The 20,330-nt window shown below is 46.5% G+C and overlaps 1 protein-coding gene across 1 annotated transcript in view; it reads right to left on the reverse strand.

Annotated features, from left to right (window-relative positions):
- Positions 1 to 3,311: 3,311 nt before the first annotated feature.
- The window catches only part of HS6ST2 (heparan sulfate 6-O-sulfotransferase 2), a 128,179-nt gene continuing 111,160 nt past the window's right edge, over positions 3,312 to 20,330 (reverse strand). The window contains exon 2 of the mRNA XM_053956132.1: positions 3,312 to 6,170. Within this exon, the coding sequence (XP_053812107.1) occupies positions 5,468 to 6,170 (703 nt within the window). The 3' untranslated portion in view covers positions 3,312 to 5,467. The remainder of the gene's footprint in view (positions 6,171 to 20,330) is intronic.

Genomic DNA, 20,330 nt, shown 5'->3' on the forward strand with positions numbered 1-20,330 from the left:
GCTGAGAACCTCAAACCATAGAGCTATTCCAACATCTCCCCTTTCCTTTGGTCTAAACATCCCCTGAACTCATCCATTTCCCACTATAATTCTCATAATTCCCAAATTTCATGTATCAGAAAGTTTGCTATTCACTGGCAAAACAAGTATTGTGCCACTGGCCACCAACTGATACTGTGGAGCTGAGAGAGTTATCAGAATGAGGGCTCAAGTGAGTGCTGTGCCAGGACCCATTTGCATCCTTCTGCTCATCAATGCCCATCAGAAAATACATATATTTGACATTAATCTCTCTAGCTTATATAGAGGTTTATGTCCACGACTGCTTGTGCACCTATCAAGTGAAAACCTTATTTGCAGTCATATGAGGGAACAGATTAAAATAGCTGAGGATACCAAAAGGCAGTGGTTGTACTGTCCTGAAAATGAACACTCAGCTCTCACTATAACTATTTTGTTTGCTTTGCATATATATTGTTTCAGCATTTCATTGCTCCCCAAACAAAAAATGAAATAACCTCTCCTGCCTGGCCTAATGTATCCTCACAGAGCTAAACTGCATGACAGAGCTGCTGGGTAGAGACCACGGGTAATTTGGCTGATAGATCCTCTGGAAGCTCAGAGCTAAATTCGATTTCAGGCCCAAACTCGTCAGCCCGTCTCTAGAGATGGCAGAGCAGTGATATTAGCATGATGGCAACACCGTTCACTCTGAACTCAAGAAATGGATTAAATGAAATTACACTCTTCCCTGATGAGGCTGGTGGAACAGGGAGATTGCTTTAGGAAATCCAGAATTGAATTTCATAGGTAAGAGTTCAGATGCTGGGCTATTTGCTCAGGAAGGCTTGTGCAGGCTGCTCCTCCCTGGAGCCACAGCTGCCAGCAGGGCAGGAAGGACACGGTGCCAGCTGCCTCCAGAGCCTGGAGCCCACCCTCATTTGGATCACTGCTTGGTTTGGCAGTGCTCCATCCACTTTGGAGGCAGGAGATCCCATGTCCCCATCCCAGCATCCCCATTCCCACTTGTGAAGGACTCTCCACTTCTCCCTTCCCAGGCACTGCCACCCCAGCAGGGTGCAGCAATAACCAAACCACCCCCAGCTCCACCCAAATGCTCTGGAGACAGGGATATTTTTAGTAAGTGGAAGACTTAAATTTATCACCTGCTTGGAAGATACCTCTCCTGCAGAAGACATCTCTGTAAGGATGACCTCTCCAGCCAGAGCTGCTCTCTGTGCCTCCCTGGGAATACTGGGCCAGCCTGGCAGCTCAGGGCTGCAGCTCAAGGTTTGCATTAGTTTGACAGGTTTCCTCAATTACCTGATATTTCTGGCTCAAATTTAAGAGAGGAGATGTATCAGGTTTTCTTCTCCTCTCCTCACTGATTTCATGAACAGAAACAGATGAAACAGCAATTGCACTGGTATCTGTCAGGTGTTACCCGTGGCTCTGATATTTGGATAATGTGTGAATTTTAAAAACTACACAAAAAACCGTTAGTTCATTTTCACTCAAAAATTACAGCACTGAAAGCAAACATATTATAGCATACTAAAATGGATCATTTGCATATAAAGAGGATGCAGAGGTCATTGACAAAAATCAGCTGAGCAGTTCATGCCCAACAGCCTTTACATACCAGGTACCCTTTAGGAAAGCTTTAGTCCCAAACTCTAAGACCCAAATACAGCCCTTTGCAAGGCCACACAGGTCTCACAGTTATCAACTTCCCAATTTTTTGGAACCAAGACTTTCTCTTTAACATTAATTTTAGCACTACACGTCACCATCTCAAGAGCCCTGGGCTCCACACTGATTGGCCCAGGTGGATGCTGGCAGTGCCAGAGGTGCTGACATCCCTTTCCATCCTGAAAACTTAAGAGGCATCTCGGTGCTCCAAAGAGTTCTCTTAATGTGTCTCAAGCTTTTCAAAACTCGCCGGAGGGTTTGAGAGCTACTTGACTCACAGCTGTAGCTCAGTTTCTGAAGTTTGTCTGTCCAAACACATCCCCCACTCCTCCATCCTTCCCCTCCTGCAGTAAGGGTTTTCTCAGCTGTCAAATCACTCCCCTCAAAAGGCAACCCCAATTGGCTTTACACCAGACTTCACTGCTGGGTGCTTTTTTAGCTGCAGGGAGGCATCTCAAATGACCTCCATCCCACCAGCAGCTCCTGCAGCAGCTCTCTCAGGGCACTAACAGATCTGTCTGTAAAGCCAGCCAAATGCAGACCTGCTGGCAGACCCCTCCACCCCCTGCTCCCCAGGGCTCAAAAAGCCTCACAGAGGTAAGATGCCCCTGCAGGTACTCACAGGAGAAGGGCAGCTCTGTCCTCACAGGGGAGTTCCAGTAGATCAGGCAAAGTCTCCCGTGGACACCTTCATGTCAACTGTCCTGCTGCAAGCTTGGCAAACTTGTGGATCTTTTATAGACAAAAAGAAAAAATGCCTCCATCCAAACTGTCAAAAAGTATCTTTGTGGCATCTCTGGCCAAGAAGATGCTCAGAGGGCTGGAGAAGCTCTGCTCTGGAGACTGGCTGAGAGAGTAGGGGGTATCCAGAGCCTGGAGAAGGATCTGGGGAGATCTCAGCACCTCTCCTAGTGCCTAAAGGGGCTCCAAGAGAGCTAAGAGGGAGTCCTTGCCAAGGGCATGAAGGGATAGGGCAAGGAGGAATGGCTTTAAACTGAAAGAGAGAAGATACACCTAAGATATCAGGAAGAAATTCCTCTCTGTGGGGGTGGTGAGGCCCTGGCACAGGTTGCTCTGAGAAGCTGTGGATGCCTGGAAGTGTCCAAGGCCAGGTTGGACAGGGCTTGGAGCAACCTGGGACCGTGGAAGGTGTCTCTGTCAATTTATTTTTTTGTGTCCCCAGAAGGGATACAGTGGGATGCACTGGAAGTCAGTGGCTAGGCAGCATCCTCCAGAGTCAACATAGAGGTTGGGTATCTCATAAAGGATATAAAAGACATCATATATGTACACACACATAAATGTACACACAGAGAAATAATTCCTTAATGCTTCAGACCACTAACAACCATATTTAAATCACCAGAAATCACAGCTTGTTTTTCTGAGGGCTGCTCAGAAGTCAAAACCTCTGCAGTAACTCCTGAACCAGACAAAAGCCCAAAGTGGTTTTGCCCTTGAAAGCTGTAGTTTAAATACAATTCAGAAAAGCTATGACTTCAAATTCCCATACTTGCTGTCAACTGCTATTTCACTCATGTCAGAATTACCATCCATTCTCAACTGTGCAGCTCTCAACACATCGTCAGAAAAAGAAATAATCACATGAAAATCAGAAGTCTGTAGTTAAATTTTATTTATCAGTTCTATTGTTAAATGACACAATCAAAGTCAGTGGATTGGCCTGTAAATCTACACAATAAGACAGCGTCTACGGTGGAAATCAGTAGAATTTGATATGGTTATGACAAAATGGTATCCTTATATTCGTACATCCCCTATATACAATAAACAGTATACACAAAGAAAATGCAACTAGTCTCTGTAAACCATGCACACCACAGCATAAAAACAAGATGCACCTCCTGCAACAGGCCTCCAGCTCACCCACAGTTAAGTCCTGTTTACAGCAGTGCCTTTCAGTTTCAAGAGCGAATTATTTTCCCCTGTGAAAACCAAAATACAACTGAGACATCATATTGGCAACTGCAGTTCTCATTAAAAAAAAAAAAAAATTGCTGTACATGAAGTTATTCTCTTCTTGAAGCTGCTAATGCAGGGTATTGGTTTGCTGCTGCTTTGCTCTCCCCTTGCCCTTGGCAGGGTTGCTGCCCCCAGGCAGCCACACAACATCAGATGTAAAACCACTTCCAGGTAACTTAGGCGTGGAGCCGTAAGATGTTTTTAAAGCCTTCTGCCTCATTTTCTGCCCCCTGCCTTCATGGTGTATAGAGTATTACAGGTGAAAGGCAACAGTGCAAGTGAGCCTTGTAAGCATCGTGTCCCTGGGCCCACAGAGGGCCCTTCCTGGCTGTCTCCGCTCAGTGCCAAGCTCGGGAGCACTGCAGGACAAATGTTCTGAGCTTGCTGAACGTCTGGCCCAAGCCTTGCAGAGGTTTGTATTTTTTTTTTGCATAGAGATTTATAGGAGCCCCTCGCACCACGTGCCCTGTTTGCTGTCCCGGAGGGTCTGGGGGAGGCCCGAGGGCTGCGGGGGATCCCGCTCCAGCTCCGGCCCCGCACCGAGCCCCAGCAGAGCCTGCTCGGGAGCAAGCTGCTGCACCCCATGCACCACACACCCTTCTCCTCCTGTAACTATGGCTATGGAAAAACCGGCTTCCGTCATGTTCAGTCCTCATCTGTCATCGCTATGAAGGGCTCAAGAGCATAGGAAAAAAAAAAAGCCCTGTTCTTATCTGGTGTAGCAAAGATTTACTGGAAGTAAATCCTAATTCAAGTGTAAATCTACTTCCATTGAGCAATTCTCTTTATAATATTGCTGGGATTAGAGAGTTTTATGACTTTTTAAAGACACTACACAAATATCAGCAACATAATTTAATCTAGTTTATACCACCAATTATTAAGGAATGATAAATTCAGCATTATGTATTCTAATGGGTAAGAAAGACTTAAAATGAGACACTGTCACGGGATTATAACTTGGAGAAGGCTTTATGAAACAAACATGAGAATGTGCTGTAACTTTTCCAGAATGGTTAAAATCATACTGCCCTGAAAAATTCTGGAAACAGTGTCTATAACGTTGGCATCGAGTTCAGAAAAGTAAGTAATTTTTTTTTTCTTTTTTTAAATATGAGATAGACCAAGCTTAAAACTCTAAACAGCAGTAGGTAGAAAAAGTTTAAAATTTTAAATATTTATATAACTAGAGAAATTACTTCTATTCATTTTAAAAGCCAATATTATACATAAAACTAGTCGATAATTTTTCTAGACCTTTACTGTTCCCTTCATCGTCCTCTCATTAACTTGGTAATATCATAAGCAGTTGGTGCCCTTGAAAACACTTTATTGAAATAAAATTAAGATAAAATCAAAGGGAAAAGGATTTGTTCATGTACTATATTGTGAGAGTATGCTAAATGCTCGTTATTAGGAAATGAGTTTGCTTCCCAGATAGATTGCAGCCGAGCATCATAAATATTTTCCAGCATCCCATTCTGTACTCATAACTAATTTAAGGATTTTTTTTTTCTTTCACTTCTTTTAAATAAATGTCCAAGCAAACATTTCCGATGAGCCGAGATGGCTCCTGTATTTCATAAATAATCCAACAAACCTAAAAAGGACAATTTAATTACACGCTAAGATTAAGTGTTCCACGTACAGTACAACATTTACTGCAAAGGCAACTGCAAAGGCAACATTTTGACCTCTTTTTGCTTCAGACCCTTGAGAAGCATCACTTGTCATCTCCGGTTTGCAGGCTGGGTTGGGCTCTGCTTCTTTTTTGCCTGGCAGGTGCCCCCCACTATCGCCGCCACCGCTCCACGTTCCCTGTGTAGTCAGTGCTGGAGCTGTTCTCCCCCTGCTCCCTCAGGTGCGCCTGCTTCGCCCGCAGGATCTTCCGCTGCTCCTGGCGTTTCCGCCGCGCCTCCTGGTGCTCCTTCTGCCGCATGTACTGGTACCGCTGCAAAAACAGGTCTTTTGCATAATCGTACAATTCCATGTCTAAAAAATTGAGGGCCTCGATACGCTGCTGAGTCTGCTTGTCTATCTCCACGCTGGAGGCCCTTGTGCTATTGTACTGCGTGAACGGCGAGATGAAGTTCATGTTGAAAGTCTTCTCAAAGAGATACTGAGTCTTGCGCTGGAACTCGGTCAGGCCGAAGAAGGCCATGCGCTTCAGGTTCTCCTTGGCACTGTCCAGCAGAACCTTGTTTCTCTGCTCCTCGGGCATGACCGACAGGTTGTAGCATCCCACCAGGCTGAGGTCGGAGAGCATGCGGACCTGGCGGTTGTTGGCCAGGTTGTAGGGGCAATCCATGAACTCCTGCAGGGAGCAGCCCGACCAGTCGTCCCCCGTGTAGCAGCTGGGCAGCTCCTCGGTGGTCGGGGAGCGGCCGTCGCAGACGTGCAGGGACGCCTTCCATGTTGCTCCTCGCTGGACGTGGCGCCACTCGCTCAGGTATCGGGACACGGGGTCACGCAGGATGGTGATGTAGTAGAAATTCCTGCCAAGGGAGAGGAAAACAGAGCGCTTAGTCCCGTGTGCCTCCAGCACAGAGCGCATTAACGCTCAAAATCAATACAAACAGGGAGATGCACTTAAGAGGCTTTCAGCAGCCCTGCTGCAGAGGCTCCTCTGTGAGTTCACCTCCGCAGGGTGAAGGACGGCTGAACAAGTCCCCGGGGGGAGGGTGAAGGGCTGCATCTACCTGCACACACACAGAGCTGTCTCTGCTTAACAACTGTTGTCTCTGCAGAGGCCAAGGGAACCCACAACTCCCCTCTGTGCTGGGCTGTCCATGTGGCAACAGGCTCCTGCTGGTGCTGCAAGTGATGGTCGCCCCAGACCTTGGGAGAATACTTGAAATACCTCCCAGGATGTAAGTCACGGCCCAAGCAGGACACAGGCAGCTCTGGCTCTTTTGATTTTCTTGTACAACAGAGCTTCACTGACAGGTTTCCACAGACAGCAAAGAGCTGCCCGTGCTATGTTCCTGATGAGCAGTTGTGGGTCTCAGCTGCACCAGCCCCAGAGCAGCATAACACCTCTGAGGAAGGGATTTCCTACAGGACCTTTCTTTTCACAGGCCAGATCAATGGGGCGTGCCCAGAAGCCCCAAACCAGTTCCACCCTAACAAGGACCTTGGCAAAACCCATGTAAATCCTGTTTTATTCTCCTGCCTTCATCTGATACAGGACTGAAATATTGAGAGAGGAGAGCTAAGTGACTAATAAGAAATTAAAGGATGCATTACAGCATTGCATTTCTCTTACAACAGTAAGAGAAAACATTTTCAAGGATGGTAGTACATGTGGTGGACATTCTGCCACAGGGAACCCATCAGGCCACGAGCTGGAAAAGCTGCAAGTTCAACCACAGAACTTGCCCAGAGTTCACTCTGGTTTGCACGTTAATATCCACCATCAAACACCATGCTGTCCACCATCACAGCCTGAAGATGGACACAGCTCTTTGAACCTCCACTAACATGACCATGGCCTCACCTGGATGATGCTGGAGGAACACCATTAGGATACCAGCCATCTGCTTAAGCAAATGGAATTAAAGTAGTTCAATAAGCAAATTGTCCTGCCAGAGAAGGCTACTCCTCCAGGAGGAGGACAGCAAGGAGTGTGTACCCAGGAGCCCTGAGCCCCTGGGGTGTGATTGCCATGTCCTTGGTGCTGTGTAAGGAGGAGAAGGACATTAATTTGCTTTCTCAAGTGACATTGTGACTGGTCACCTTGCAGTCAAACTTTTGTTCGCTGTCGTTTCCTTTGGCAGAAAAGCCACTAGATGTCAATGTTTTACAGAAAATTGTCTTTGAACAGCCTAAAAAGTGAATCACAAGCACAAAAAGGATTCAACTGCACAGGGAAAGAAAACCTGGAGAATCACCATTCCTCTTCCTATTTAGAGCATCCACACTCATGAATAATTAAGTAGAAAGTACAATAAAGCCAAATAAAGCCAATGAGCCCAGTTACAGCATCAGTGGCTGGAAACAACAGCACTCAACACTTGGAGCTGGGACACCACAATCAGCACCACCCCCATCCTCATGCTCACCTGGGGTACTGCTGCTGCCACCCCCCTGCTCAGAGGGATTTGGACACAGATTCACACAGGCAAAGGGAGCAAAAGTTCCTGCCACGATCCCAAAGAAGGTCCTTTTCCACATAAATGACATTCAATGATTTCACAGTGAGAGTTGGAGGTAAGAGGGAGCAAGAAAAAAGCTCACTTTCATGAGTGAGTGGCAGCTGCTAACCCCACACTGTCCCTTGCAGAGATGGGGGAGAGTTTTGCTCTGTCTTATCTCAGTGGGTCTCTGGTAGCATTGGAGAACCCATCCTGGCAAAGAGGAAGGGCTTTCCATGAGCACCACCTCAACCAGCTGCTCCAACGAGCAGGAGCTGTCCCTGGTTATGCTTGTGCCTCAGGCTCCTTTGATGCAGCAGCAACACAGCCTTGTCAGGATCCCCAGCACGGGGAAATGGAGCATCTCTGGGACAAACCTTCTTTACCTTCTGCCAGGACTCCTGAGCCTTAGATCTAGTTTACTGGGACACTGCACTAAAATTATGACCCAACCATACGGCACTAACCTCTAACTATAGCAACTAACATACAGCAACAAACCTCTGACGACCGTGGGGGGCAAAAGCAAAGCTCTGCTTACCCCAGAGCCCCTTGTATGAGCTGGTCCATGAGCAGTTCAGCTCAGGGGAGAAGGCTGCAGGCACAGGGGTGCTACCAGCTGAAGGAGAAGGCCAACCAGACTGTATGCTCTAAGGTCATCACAGAAATCAATGGGGAGTTAATGCAAGAAGGGAAACAAATCCTGAGCCAAGATCGATACAGTGAGCGTTTTATTATAGTTCAAACTCTCCAGCCACTCTCCCTTTGTGCTCTTCGGTCACAGGCAGTGACAAAGTGTCTCCCTTGGCTGCTGTTGTAAAAACAAAAGAATGAATAAAAACTCCTGTGTTGGTGGAAGAGGCTGTGTTGTAACAGAGCACTGTCAGCCTGGGCTGCCTCCTCTGGGCAGCTATCTCCATCTGTGCCTGCCAGGGGAATGCTGCAGTGAGGGAGACTGGGGGGATGAGGCTGAGTTAAGATGCTCACTGGACTCTGCAGTGAGCATGGAGGTGCCTGGGCTTCCCCAGCACCCTGAGCTCAGGATGCCAGGCAGGGATACTCATGGGATGCCCCAGGCACGGCCCATATTCTCCCTGGCCTAAGCACAGCTCGCTGAAACAGGCTTGCAGCTGTTACTTATTCCACCTTGTTATTTCCCAGATGAATCCTGCTTTCAAAAAATGAGATGTCTTAGAGAGAGATGCTTTGTCAGTTGCTGGGCCAATCTCAGCAATTTTATGCATTTCTCTCCTGCCTATTAAAATTCTACCAGAAGAGGCACTGACCCTTTTGGGAACATCAGCTTTTGCCCCAAGCCTCTCCTCTGAGTTAGGAATCATGGCAGCTCCAGGAAAGCAGCCGTGCTGCTCTGTGTTCACCTGAACTGAGCTTCAGAAAGTCACAAAAGCTTTAATGCATCCTCAACTCAGAGCCATGCCAGAGATGAATTTGGCCATCAGCACTTGGAGCATCATTCTGCTGCAACTGAGGAAGACATGAAGCTTTGCAATTATTTTTAGCTCTGGAGGTAACAGCTTGTTCTTTCTTCTGTCTTACCAAGGGGGTGTTGAGTTCCTGCCCATTCCTTGAAGCACGTGCTTCAGAGCCCAAAACAACACGTTTTCAGGTAGAGCTCCAACTACTGTGAATCATCCCTCCAACTCAGAGCTGCACTCACCACAACGTGGCCTTTCTGATGAACTTGGGTGGCCCTGAAGCAGAGAAAGGGAGCTCAAGGGCAACTCACAAAGTAGGTTGACCCTGGAGGCATCAGGAATGTGGGATGATGTGACAGTGACTTGCTTCTGGTCTCTCCCTGAGCACTGCTATTCCTTGAGGAATGTGGGGACCGAGCAGTCCCACAATGTTGAGTTTGCTCCCCATGCTGCACCTGTTTGCTTTGAAGGATAATCCTGTGATCCTGTGGTCACACAGTCCATTCCTACCAGCCCTTTCCCCACCTCTGCCAAACACAGGGGCAGAATGAGATTCCCTTTTGTTCCTAATCAGTTTTTTTTTTTTTTTTTTTTAGGAATACTTGCATCAAACTTCTAATAGAGAAAAAAAAAAAAATTGAAGTCCAAGTAAGGAACTGTGAAACCCTAGGAGATGACAACACTGAGTAAAGCCAGAGACTTCAGAGTCTGGAGAAGCTGCCAGGGAGGGGATATGCAGGTACCCACACCACAGTGCTCAGGGGGCTAATTTTGTGCAGAACTAAAGAGGTGAGGAGGGGGTGACTCTAATTATGCATCAAAATGGGTCAGAATTTCCCAAAGTCAGAACACATCTCACCCCAACCCCACTTCCCCACTGTTTAATTGTCTGCTGAGGTCGAGGGAGGCTGGAGGTCAGATGCTGGCAGCTGCCATGGCTTCAGCCAGGAAACCTGAGCCTGGCTTGATGGAACTATGAGGTAAGGACTGGAGAGGGGAGCTGAAAGCTGAACATGCACTCACCATTACATGCATTAGTGGATTAGTAGGTGAGGGACTGAGTGACCTTTTCCCATTTCTGCTGAGAAATGAGGCTGTAGCAAGAAGGGCTTTGTAGGTTACTGAAGGTGAGAAACCTACAGCCTTTGCACAGGGAGCACTGCAGCCCCAGAAACATCCCCATCTCCCCCACAGGCTGTTCCCTGGGGCAAACTAATGCAGGAAAACACAGCTTCAGCACAAGGCTGGGAAGCAGAGCTATGATTTTCAGAGAAAGTACTGGGGCAGTCCCATTCACCATACACAAGTAAGGCTATGCTTCAAGCTCACTCAAACACACCCATTTGTATCTAGGTCAAGCCCAGCCAGATGGCAACCCTGGCTAGGACGTTTGGAGTCACAGACGGGGCTTGTGCAGTGAATGGGAGGCAAATTTATACAAGTGTCTCCATCTCTTTCAGTGGAGATGAGGGAGGCAAGGGAATTTGTTAAGTTTCCAGATCTGTGTGGGTTTTTTTCCATCCCAGTTCATGGACTTTGTGGTACATTAATAGGCCAGTGTGAAATCAGGTTCTGCTCCAGGTGGAGATGGATATTTTGAAAGAAAAGTTCACTCTGAAGTTGCAGGGGCAAAGGGATAGACCAGATTTGTGCCACATCCATCAGAAATGCAAATAAAAGAAACTAAAACCCCACAGCAGAGATTCTGCATATGATGCAAAGGATTAAGGATGGACCTACTGAAAAAAGAAAAATAATCATAGGGTTGGCACTTCAGCACCAGAAACAATGCACAATCACCAGAGCCAGCAAGCAGCACAAGGACATCCATGTCCTTCCCCTCCCCGCACAAACTGCTCATGCTGCTGAATAAAAGTCTAGAGAGCTCACTTATAAAAGAATAGCCACACACTCATTCTTTTAAAAGCTTTTTAAGCTTGTGTTTTTTTGAGACGGTAACTTGTCTCAGCTCATCTGACCACAGGAAGATGCTCCTACGTTGTGGCCTTGCGCACAGATCTGAGATCCCATCTCCTTCTCCTCCACTGCTCCCTGCAACTGTGGAGAAACTGTGAAACTGTGTCACAGGCAGTGTCCTGCACTTCTCCCTCATCCCACACCACTTGGAAAACGTAAAGATCCTGCTCAGGATTATTTGACAGCAAAGTCACAGACAATGACGGAAGGTCAGGAACGCGAACGGTGCGAGTCTCACACTCCTTGTTGTGCTCTTAGGAACCCTCCCCGTGGGCTCCAAAGCTGCTGATGGATTTTAATCTCTGGCAGAGGGTCTCCCAGCCGATCAATCATGGCCACCACATCTCTCTGAGAAGTCAAACTCAATTACACCATGCCAGGCGCCGAGTGCTTCACTCCCAGAAGTTGAGGTTAATTCCCATCAAGAGTGGCCCACTGAGAATTTGATTTGCTAATACCACAAATTGTACCTCCAAGAGAAATACCGCTGCTGCCTAATTTGTTGGAGTCAGGCGTCTGTTTGGAGATCACTCAGAGAGAGGCAAAGTGTTCATTTAATACTGTGACTCATCCTGATTCTTAACAAACTCTGTCACCTAGAGACACAATCAGAAGGACAGGGGTGAGCATCCTGGTGAGAGCCTGTCCTGCCTCAACCATCCCTGCTTGGAACTCCCCCCAAAATGAGAACGCCTCTTTCCTGCCAAGAGCTGCTCCCGCAGCATAACTCACAGAGATGAGGCCAAAATATTTGGCAAGTTTACTGAGGCAGTGCTGGGAATCAAATGTTGGCATCCACTCTAGATTGGTCCCAGATGCTTCCCAGCAGTGATGTGGATGGCAAAGGCAGCAGTGGAGATGCATTCATTGCCCATGGGCTTCCCACAGTGCTGCTCTGCTCCCAGGCCTCCCAGCCCCACAGACAGCAGTGACAAACCCCATCTGGGAGTGGGAGAGGAGCAAGGGAGGCTGTCGAGTTCCTCGTGAGCTGCAGGGAGATCTCATGCCCAGTATTCCACGGCTGCCTCCATGCCCTGCATCTGGATCTGCAGCCTGGCTGCCCATGCCAGGGCCTCCCCTGCCACTGTCACAGCTCGTGCAAGGAGGCGACCATGGAGCAGGGCTATGGGAACAGGACTGCTCCCCTTCTCTCCTCTCCCCAAAGACCTCAGTGCAGCTCAGGCCCAGCTGCACCCTGGGCTGGCTACTACTTGTTCCTACGAGACCTCTCTTTATTCAGGCATTTAAATGAAACCAAACTTCCAGGTCCACCTCACCCAAAATTCAAAGTACAGTAAAATCTAAATGAATAAATCCCTTCTTCATTAAGGAAGTGATGGATAAAGATTATGGGGAGGGAGAGAAACAGGAACAAACACCCCTTTCCTCTGCAGCAGCCTGCAAGACTACCTAGACTATAGTCCTTTACTCCGGGTCTCAGGGCGGCAGAAGCAAATAACGCATTAGCTCTGAAAAAGGGCCTGGAAGGGAAGGAGATAAGTATTTCAGGACCGTGAATTAAAGCTGTTAGCAAATGCAAATTTACATTTCCTCTAAGTAATCATTATGTTTTCACTTCTATCAGCACCCAATGAATCACAGAGATGTTTTGTCTAGAAACACTAATGGTGGGGGTAGGAAGCCAGCAGCCTACCCACAGCAACGGCAGCAGGAGAGAAGTGCCAGAGAAACCCATAAAAAGGAGCTGGATTTTTCAAGAACAGCAATTACATCAGCCCATCATTGCCCGTGAAATTACCAAATATGAAAGATCTGCGGGAAAAAAGCATTTCAGGCACAGAGGAAGGCAGCGATTTAGCAGGTCAAGGTACACATTCATATATGTGCAGGCATGGCATATGCAAACAAAGATAATGAAAATAAGGCTTTAAATAAGTAAAAAATATGCAGCCTCACACATGCACATGCTCCCAGCTACCCTCATGCACAAAATAATTGTCCACAGTGTTGCCTGCGGAGGGGAGAGCAGCCCTGCAGATCTGCCAGAGTGGTATTAATTTCATAATTGCTTGTATTATTAAGATCTCTGCAGGATACCCCTGCTCAAAACCAATTCAGCAAGAATAGTGACCTTTTAAATTACTTTTTTTTCAGCAGTGCATAAAAAGAGAAGCAAGTTTCTGTTTTTAGACTCAGCAAACAGAAGAGTGACTCAGCTGCTGGTGCCAGTCCCCAGTCCTCTGCCTCCACCCTGGAGTCTGGCATGGGAAAGGGTGGCAATGCTGGGCAGAGGGGCCCAGACCCATCCCACCCACCTGACCTGCTGGATAAAGGACTGAACTGCCCTTTGGAAGCACCCAGCTTCCATCACAGCCTATCTAGAGCAGTAAAGCTTCCCACCTCATGAGCTTGGTTATATGAGAGAGGCATCAGGATGGAGAGCAGCAGTGGTGTGGAGCCCCCATGCTGGACATAGGAGGTAATATGCAAGGAAAGGAGAGAGAAGGTGACAGGAGGATCAGTGTGTGCCATGCCTCCATCGTGCTGGATGACAAGCTGCAGCACAGGTGACACTGGATTTGTGAGGTCTCAGCAGCATGCAAGGCCTTGGCTTTGGAAAGTGCCTTTCTTGCCTAGGGCTATTATCCCTTAATAAACAGGAGGCAGAGCTGAATCTTACTCTTAATACACACTAAGAAAACTCAAGGTCTGAAGGATGTCTTTTGAAACATTGAGCTCTGATACTCAGAGAGTGCCAGGAGCACCTTCCTACTCCAGGTGTGAGGAGCTGTTCCTGTCCCCTGGAGGTCCTGGAGCCACATCACACACATCTTCCAGGCGTGGTACAGCATGGCCCTGATCACAGAGCTCTTACGGATTCATTAGAAAGCATGGCAGACATCCCGAAGTGAAAAGGAGGCCACTGCAACAGAGCTGGGGAATAACCACAGGATGCTGCTATAAATCAGATCTTTACAACAGTATTTACCCCATCTAAATGCTGCTGCAGGAATTAGTTTCAACGTGTAACTGATATTTCTGTGGTGGCAAAGATCGAGGTTTGCAAAGCCTACACTCCATAAGCAGCGGTTTACAGAGATGGAATAGTGGCAGTTTTTCATTTTCCAGAGTCCACTCACCCTTCCAAGAATCTTAATGCCTCATTGATTCATAATACAGTACATAAAGATTTCATTTTTTCTTGCACACAGTGATATATTATGGAGGCAATCTATTTTGCCACTGAAAAGTTTGCTTAGTAGAGAAATTTGGAGTTTTGACATTCAGGAAATTACAGTCATCTGTAAAGCGCGATTGATATGCCAAGGCTAACATTTTCATTGCACTTATGGAGCCAGAATAACTATGCTAAAATATTTATTATATTCTAAAAAAAAATCCAACTTCTTGTTTATAAAAAGCATGTATTTAGCAATAAAAAAGCTTTATCCTTATATCCATATATATATTTTAGCTATGTCTTAAATGCGCAAAGCCACATTCTCTCTGACCAGATGAAAATAATCAAGTAAAACCAGTATTTCAGACAGGCTCTGCGTGTGCAAGCAGAGGGCATGAGCTGACACGTGGCTGCATGGAGCTGCACAACAGCAGAGAAATGAGCTGGGGGCTGTCACAGCGAACCTGCCCAAGGTCCCCCAGGGTTGTGGACACTCGTCCTGCCAGCCACCCACAGGAAGCAGGAGATCACTGAACCCTGTGTGCTTCATTTACAAGTTCTGTGGCTAATACGATGCAGGAGGAAGCGGGTGTGGAGGGCTCCTGTCTCAGCTTGGCACGCACACTTGTCTTCTTTATGAACATATCAATGTGTGTTTAGAAGTTGTGATTTATCCTATATCCTGAGCACTCACTGCAAATTCATAATCGCTGCCTGAACACCCCTCCCAACTCCTCTGTACGTGAGAGTAGCTACTATTGAACATCCCTGCCTCAGCGCTGGAGAAACCTTGGAGCTCTCAAGAAAAAAGATCGTACTATCAGCCCCAAGAGCTCTGCATCTCCCACAATGGGGAATTAACTCCAGAGAGGTATTTATAAAATCATTTGTTACTATATCAGAGCTCAATCAATTCTCTTCAATAATACATAAAAGGAGGAGGTTTGGCTCACACGAAAGAACGTAATTCCTTCACAAGCCATTTGCAGATAATCTTCCGTACGCCAGTTAATACATCCCACGATAGGTTATACAAAAGGGCTTTTAAAAACTAAATGGAGGATATATAGCATATAAAAAAAGGCACATTAGTGCAACTTATATTTTGCTTATCATGACTATTGTGCATACAGAAATCCAGGGGAAATCCTTCCCAGTCTTTCTAAAATTTTGTCAAAAGCAAGCATCTATTGAAAACATCTTTGCAATGTAATTAATGAACTGATACTAATGTAATTCTCAGCCTGCTGCCAAAAGAGGGATAGAGGAATGGACAGTGTATTTACAGCTGCAACTTCTGCAATTTTAATTTCAGCTCTCATTGATTCCATTGAGCACCATGAGACTGTATAATGAAGAAATCTGTATCAATTGAAAATACCAAGTGTGCTCCTGCCCCACCAGGGCACTACTGTAATATCATGTAATGGAAGGGGATTCTCATTTAATTGAATTGGAAATGAAACACATATTAGCTAAGAAAACTTAATCAGTGCAATAATATTAAAATGGGCCACTCAGACAAACTATACTGATTAAGTCACTTGCAAACATTTCCGTAATCATCACTGAGACTTGTGGCGTTAATGATTTAAACTCACTTTTCTACTCCAGGGAACAAAACTGCAATTTCATAGCAGACAATTAGAACACTTTAAGCCCTCCCTCACACACTACAATACAGTCTCCTGACAGAAGCACAGGACCTCATCCTGCAAGGATACATCTTGAGCTCTGACATACAAGGTCTGCATGGATGCTGGGATGTTTGATTTAAGATGAGAGACAGCCCTGAAAGCACCTGGCTGGAAGTGTTTCTGGGGTACTGGCTGTGGTTTTGCTGCAGACTTCATCTTTAATCCTGACTTTTTACTGATGGCACACTCCAATGCACCTTTACACACTGAGCTCCAAATGGCTCCCAGCAGACCAGGATTTTAAAACTTGTATTCACACGCAGTTGACATAACTGGATTTAAATTTTTCATGGAACAGCAGACTGCATTTCTAGGAAAACTCCATGGATGCATTTGTTGTGTCAAAGCTCAGCTGGGAGGGGTTTTACATCAGCTAAGCAAGCAAGACTAAGTAAACATTACAAGATGTGCAGAACATCTTGTTTCCCATGTCTGCTAGTTCCACCCCAAACATTTAGTAAAAGTATATCTTACTCAGTCTGAATCAGTGAGGACAATGCCCTTAGAAAGCCATGTTAAAAGAAAATGACACTTTAGGCTCTTGTACAACAGCCCTGAACAAACCCAGGGATGTGTCCATTGTGTTGTGCTCAGAAGGACTATCCACACAGTCCAAGCTCGTGGTGTGCCTGGAAACTGGAGACTGAGCTGGCAAAACCTCATCAGATGCTTTCCTGGCGGTCAATGACAGCACATTCAGCACCAACATCAGCTCAGACACATTGCATTTTTCTGAATTTCAGATGCTCCCTCTATGTTTAATTAATTTGTAGCATTAAGACATTCAAAATCCTACTTGCAGACAGTCAAAACCAAATTCAATTTCCCCATCTTTTCAGTGCCATGAAGCAAACTCCAGCCAAAGTGGCAGCTGAACTGAGGCCACCACAGAGAGGCAACAACCTGGGCTGGGCAATGAGAGCAGTCCCCTCTGTGCTGCTGAAGGACTGGCACTGCTACGGAAAAAGCACCCAATTCCACTGCCCATGAACAGTGCTACTTGCTTCATCCTTTACTCTGGTTCTCTCACTGTGAGGGTATCATAAGCTTGGGTCAAAATCTGACCTTTCTTTGAGCAGCTTCTCACTGCAGTTCTTGAGTCCTGAGCTCCCAGCCCTCACCACCCACAGCCAAACAAGCAGGCAGCACACTGAACCCTCAGCTGGAGGGAGGTCTTGCTCAGGCTAGCTGAGAAACCCTTACAACCAAGCTGATTTCAGCTGAAGCCAAAGATATCCTACCCCTGCCAGAAGGGACATGATAAACCCAGTATGATAAATCTAAAGCAAAATAAACCACATGACAGGTAGGGTTATTCACTAAGGTCACAGCTCCTTCCAAAAGCATCTGCCATTGCTCCCACTCCCCCAACCTTGTCCTCAAAATATGAAAGAAAAAAAGGAAAAACACAAACAAACAAGCAAAGAAGGCAAGAAGCAAAACTCTTCTATGTGCAGCAAGAGATGGTTCGAAACAGTTTTGTTCCTATCTGTGAGTATCTCTTGAAAGATTTTCAGAAGACACAGTTCTACTCCTCCATGGATTATTCTGGATAAAAATGCGTGTGACATTTTAATTATCAAGTACAAACGTTACTGCAAGTAAGCAATGAAACAGATGGTGTCCTGAATTTTACGGTACAGCCACATTTTCCAGCTCAAATTTACAGTTCACCAATCATCAGCTTCAAGTTCTGTCTCTACTGCATCTCCTGACCCATCTGAAACACCACAACCCTCCAATGCTGAGAGCACAGCTTTGGGAAAGTTGGGAAATTTTGGGAAATTCAACTCAAGCTGTCCTCCTCCAAGCAAATGTTTCCAATGAGGAAACAAAGTGGAGCACAACTCTGTACATCAAAAAAGCGTGGCAGATAAGGAGTGGGAGAGCACTGAGGAACTGCCCTACTCAAGCGAGCAAAGAGGTGATCCTGATACCTCCATCTCCATGAAGGACCTGATACCATTTGTGTATCTCATTCTCCTCCTCAGTGAACTCCACTCATATCAGTTATAAGTCCTGAGATTTCCTCCTCTACCCATCTGGTGTACTCAGCAGTCCCCTCAGAGGGTGCCCCCACAGGGAAGGGACAGGATGGAATGAGTGTCCCTTCAGGATCCACCAGTGCCAGGTCCCACATCACCGGGGAACAACAGAGTAGCAAAGCCAGAAGCTTTTCCATTAATTGTTGGTCTACCATCCTTCCAAAAAAACCCTCAATGCTTAAGATCAGAGTTGCAGTTTTACATGTTTATTTTCCCCCCTCTTATGAAATATGAAATATGAAATATAATCCAAGACACAGGAGCCACACATGTGGATGAGGACAAGGAGGACCTGGGAATATTCATCTCCTGGATTGACAGTACCACAGCAAATCTGGTCCTTGCTTTGAGGAGCTTTATTATCCAGTTCAGACAACACACTAGGAGAGAGTGTGAGTTCAATGACTCCTGGGGGACAGATGTAGCAGCATCCTCAGATTCAAGCAGCAAACACAGTGAGTTTTCAGCCGTCCCTCTTAACTGTGTGTGGCCAGGCTGAGGAGCACATGATGCCCTCATTGAACAGGCTCTTGATTTAACAGGCTGTGACCAAACTGAATCCTGGAAAGCTTTCCTGATACTCCACTCCATTCATCTCCACTAAAAGGGAGCTGCTGCCGGGGCTTATGGCATCAGTGCGGCAATTATGACAAGGAAACGTTTTCTGGGAAGGTGTCCCAGAAAGTAATACACTGAACATTTCCTCTTGCCACTAGCAGAGCTGAGCAATAACTCCTCTCACTGTTAGCATCAGCTTTGAGCCAGGTCTCCAAGGAAGGGCACCCTTCCTGTCATGCTGCTGTGCTGGCACAGGGCTGGGACCACCAGCTCTGCTCTCACCATTCAGCTTGTGCAGACACCTCTGGGACATGGAAGTACTCCTGCAAGGATCAGACAAAGGGAGATGCTGCACAGGCCAAGGCATGTATCTTTTGAACCCCAGTCTTTCTCCATTTTGCTTTGAAATGGACTGGAGCTTCGGAGGTGGAGGGGCCAAAGCCAGCTTTGCAGACAGGCAGTGATGCTCAGGCACAAAAACATTTGCAACGTGGGCTCTGCCTCTTGCACGCAGGTTTGCTCACTGTCACTTAATCCAGCACCACGCTGGCATCCAGCGTGAAGGTGGCAAGATCTGTGGTGCTCCTCTAAGCCCACCTGGGAACCTCATCCTAAAGGGAACCAAACAGGGCGCTCGTAGATCGGAAGGGATCCGAGGACTGAGCTTGTCTTGGAGTGCGGCTGCTTTAACAAAACTTTCCAATGAACTCCTGAACCCCCAGGGAAACACACCTGGGTATTTTGTCCCCAGGGAGAGAAGCCAAAGCAGTGTCCAGTGCCCCCAGTGCTGGGGTACGTGGCCTGGTTTGCAGCAGATTGATGCTTCTGCATTTGAACTCAGCAAAAGGAGCTCCAGAGCATGGTGAAGTGCATGGCAGCAGCTCAGGCTCTGCTCTCAGTCACACTGGCAGCTGGATTGCTGCGATAAATAAACCTGAAAATCGACTGTCTGAGCAGCAACAGCTTCTTCCTATGTCTTCATCCCTGGAGGGGTTAATCTAGAATAATCTAATTTATTCCCAAATTGCAGGCAGCACTGTCTTTCCCCATTTACCAGATTAAGAAACTGCTCTACCAAATTTATCTGAACAATTCATTCCCACAAAATTACACTGGGTTTTGAACTGAGGTTAATATACTCCATTGTATCTGCTGGCTAAGCAATCCACTGAGGGGCCAGAACAAAGCACAGCTAAACGCCACCTGAGTGGGCTTTTCTGGGAAAGCATCCATGCAGGGATGGGGACAAGAGCAGCAGGTGCAAAAGAGATCCCAGCAGTGGCAATCTGGGCCAGGGCTCAGGCACAACAGCAGCACCTTCAGCTGCGTCTCCCCCATTCTGTCATTAAAACAGCAGCACCCCCATAAGTCATTTCAATATACTGCGACTAGGCTCCTCTTCACATTATTTTAAACAAAATGACACTTTCTCTAGACACTTAAATGCATCCTGGTCTCATCACATCAACAGAGGAAGCATATTTTTTCTGTTTATGTGAAAGGTGATATTGGATGCATCATACATTGAAGTAGTTTGTTGGCTTCCTCTCTTGACGTAAGTAAGGGGAAAGAAAGTCAGAGAAGACAGATTTTAAAGATGTATGCATATGCATGATCATTTTCTAACCTAGAACATTATTAAATTCTTTCATATATTCATGTGAGAA

Source organism: Vidua chalybeata, chromosome 14 (genome assembly GCF_026979565.1).
Source record: "Vidua chalybeata isolate OUT-0048 chromosome 14, bVidCha1 merged haplotype, whole genome shotgun sequence".
In the NCBI taxonomy this organism is placed as follows: domain Eukaryota; kingdom Metazoa; phylum Chordata; class Aves; order Passeriformes; family Viduidae; genus Vidua; species Vidua chalybeata.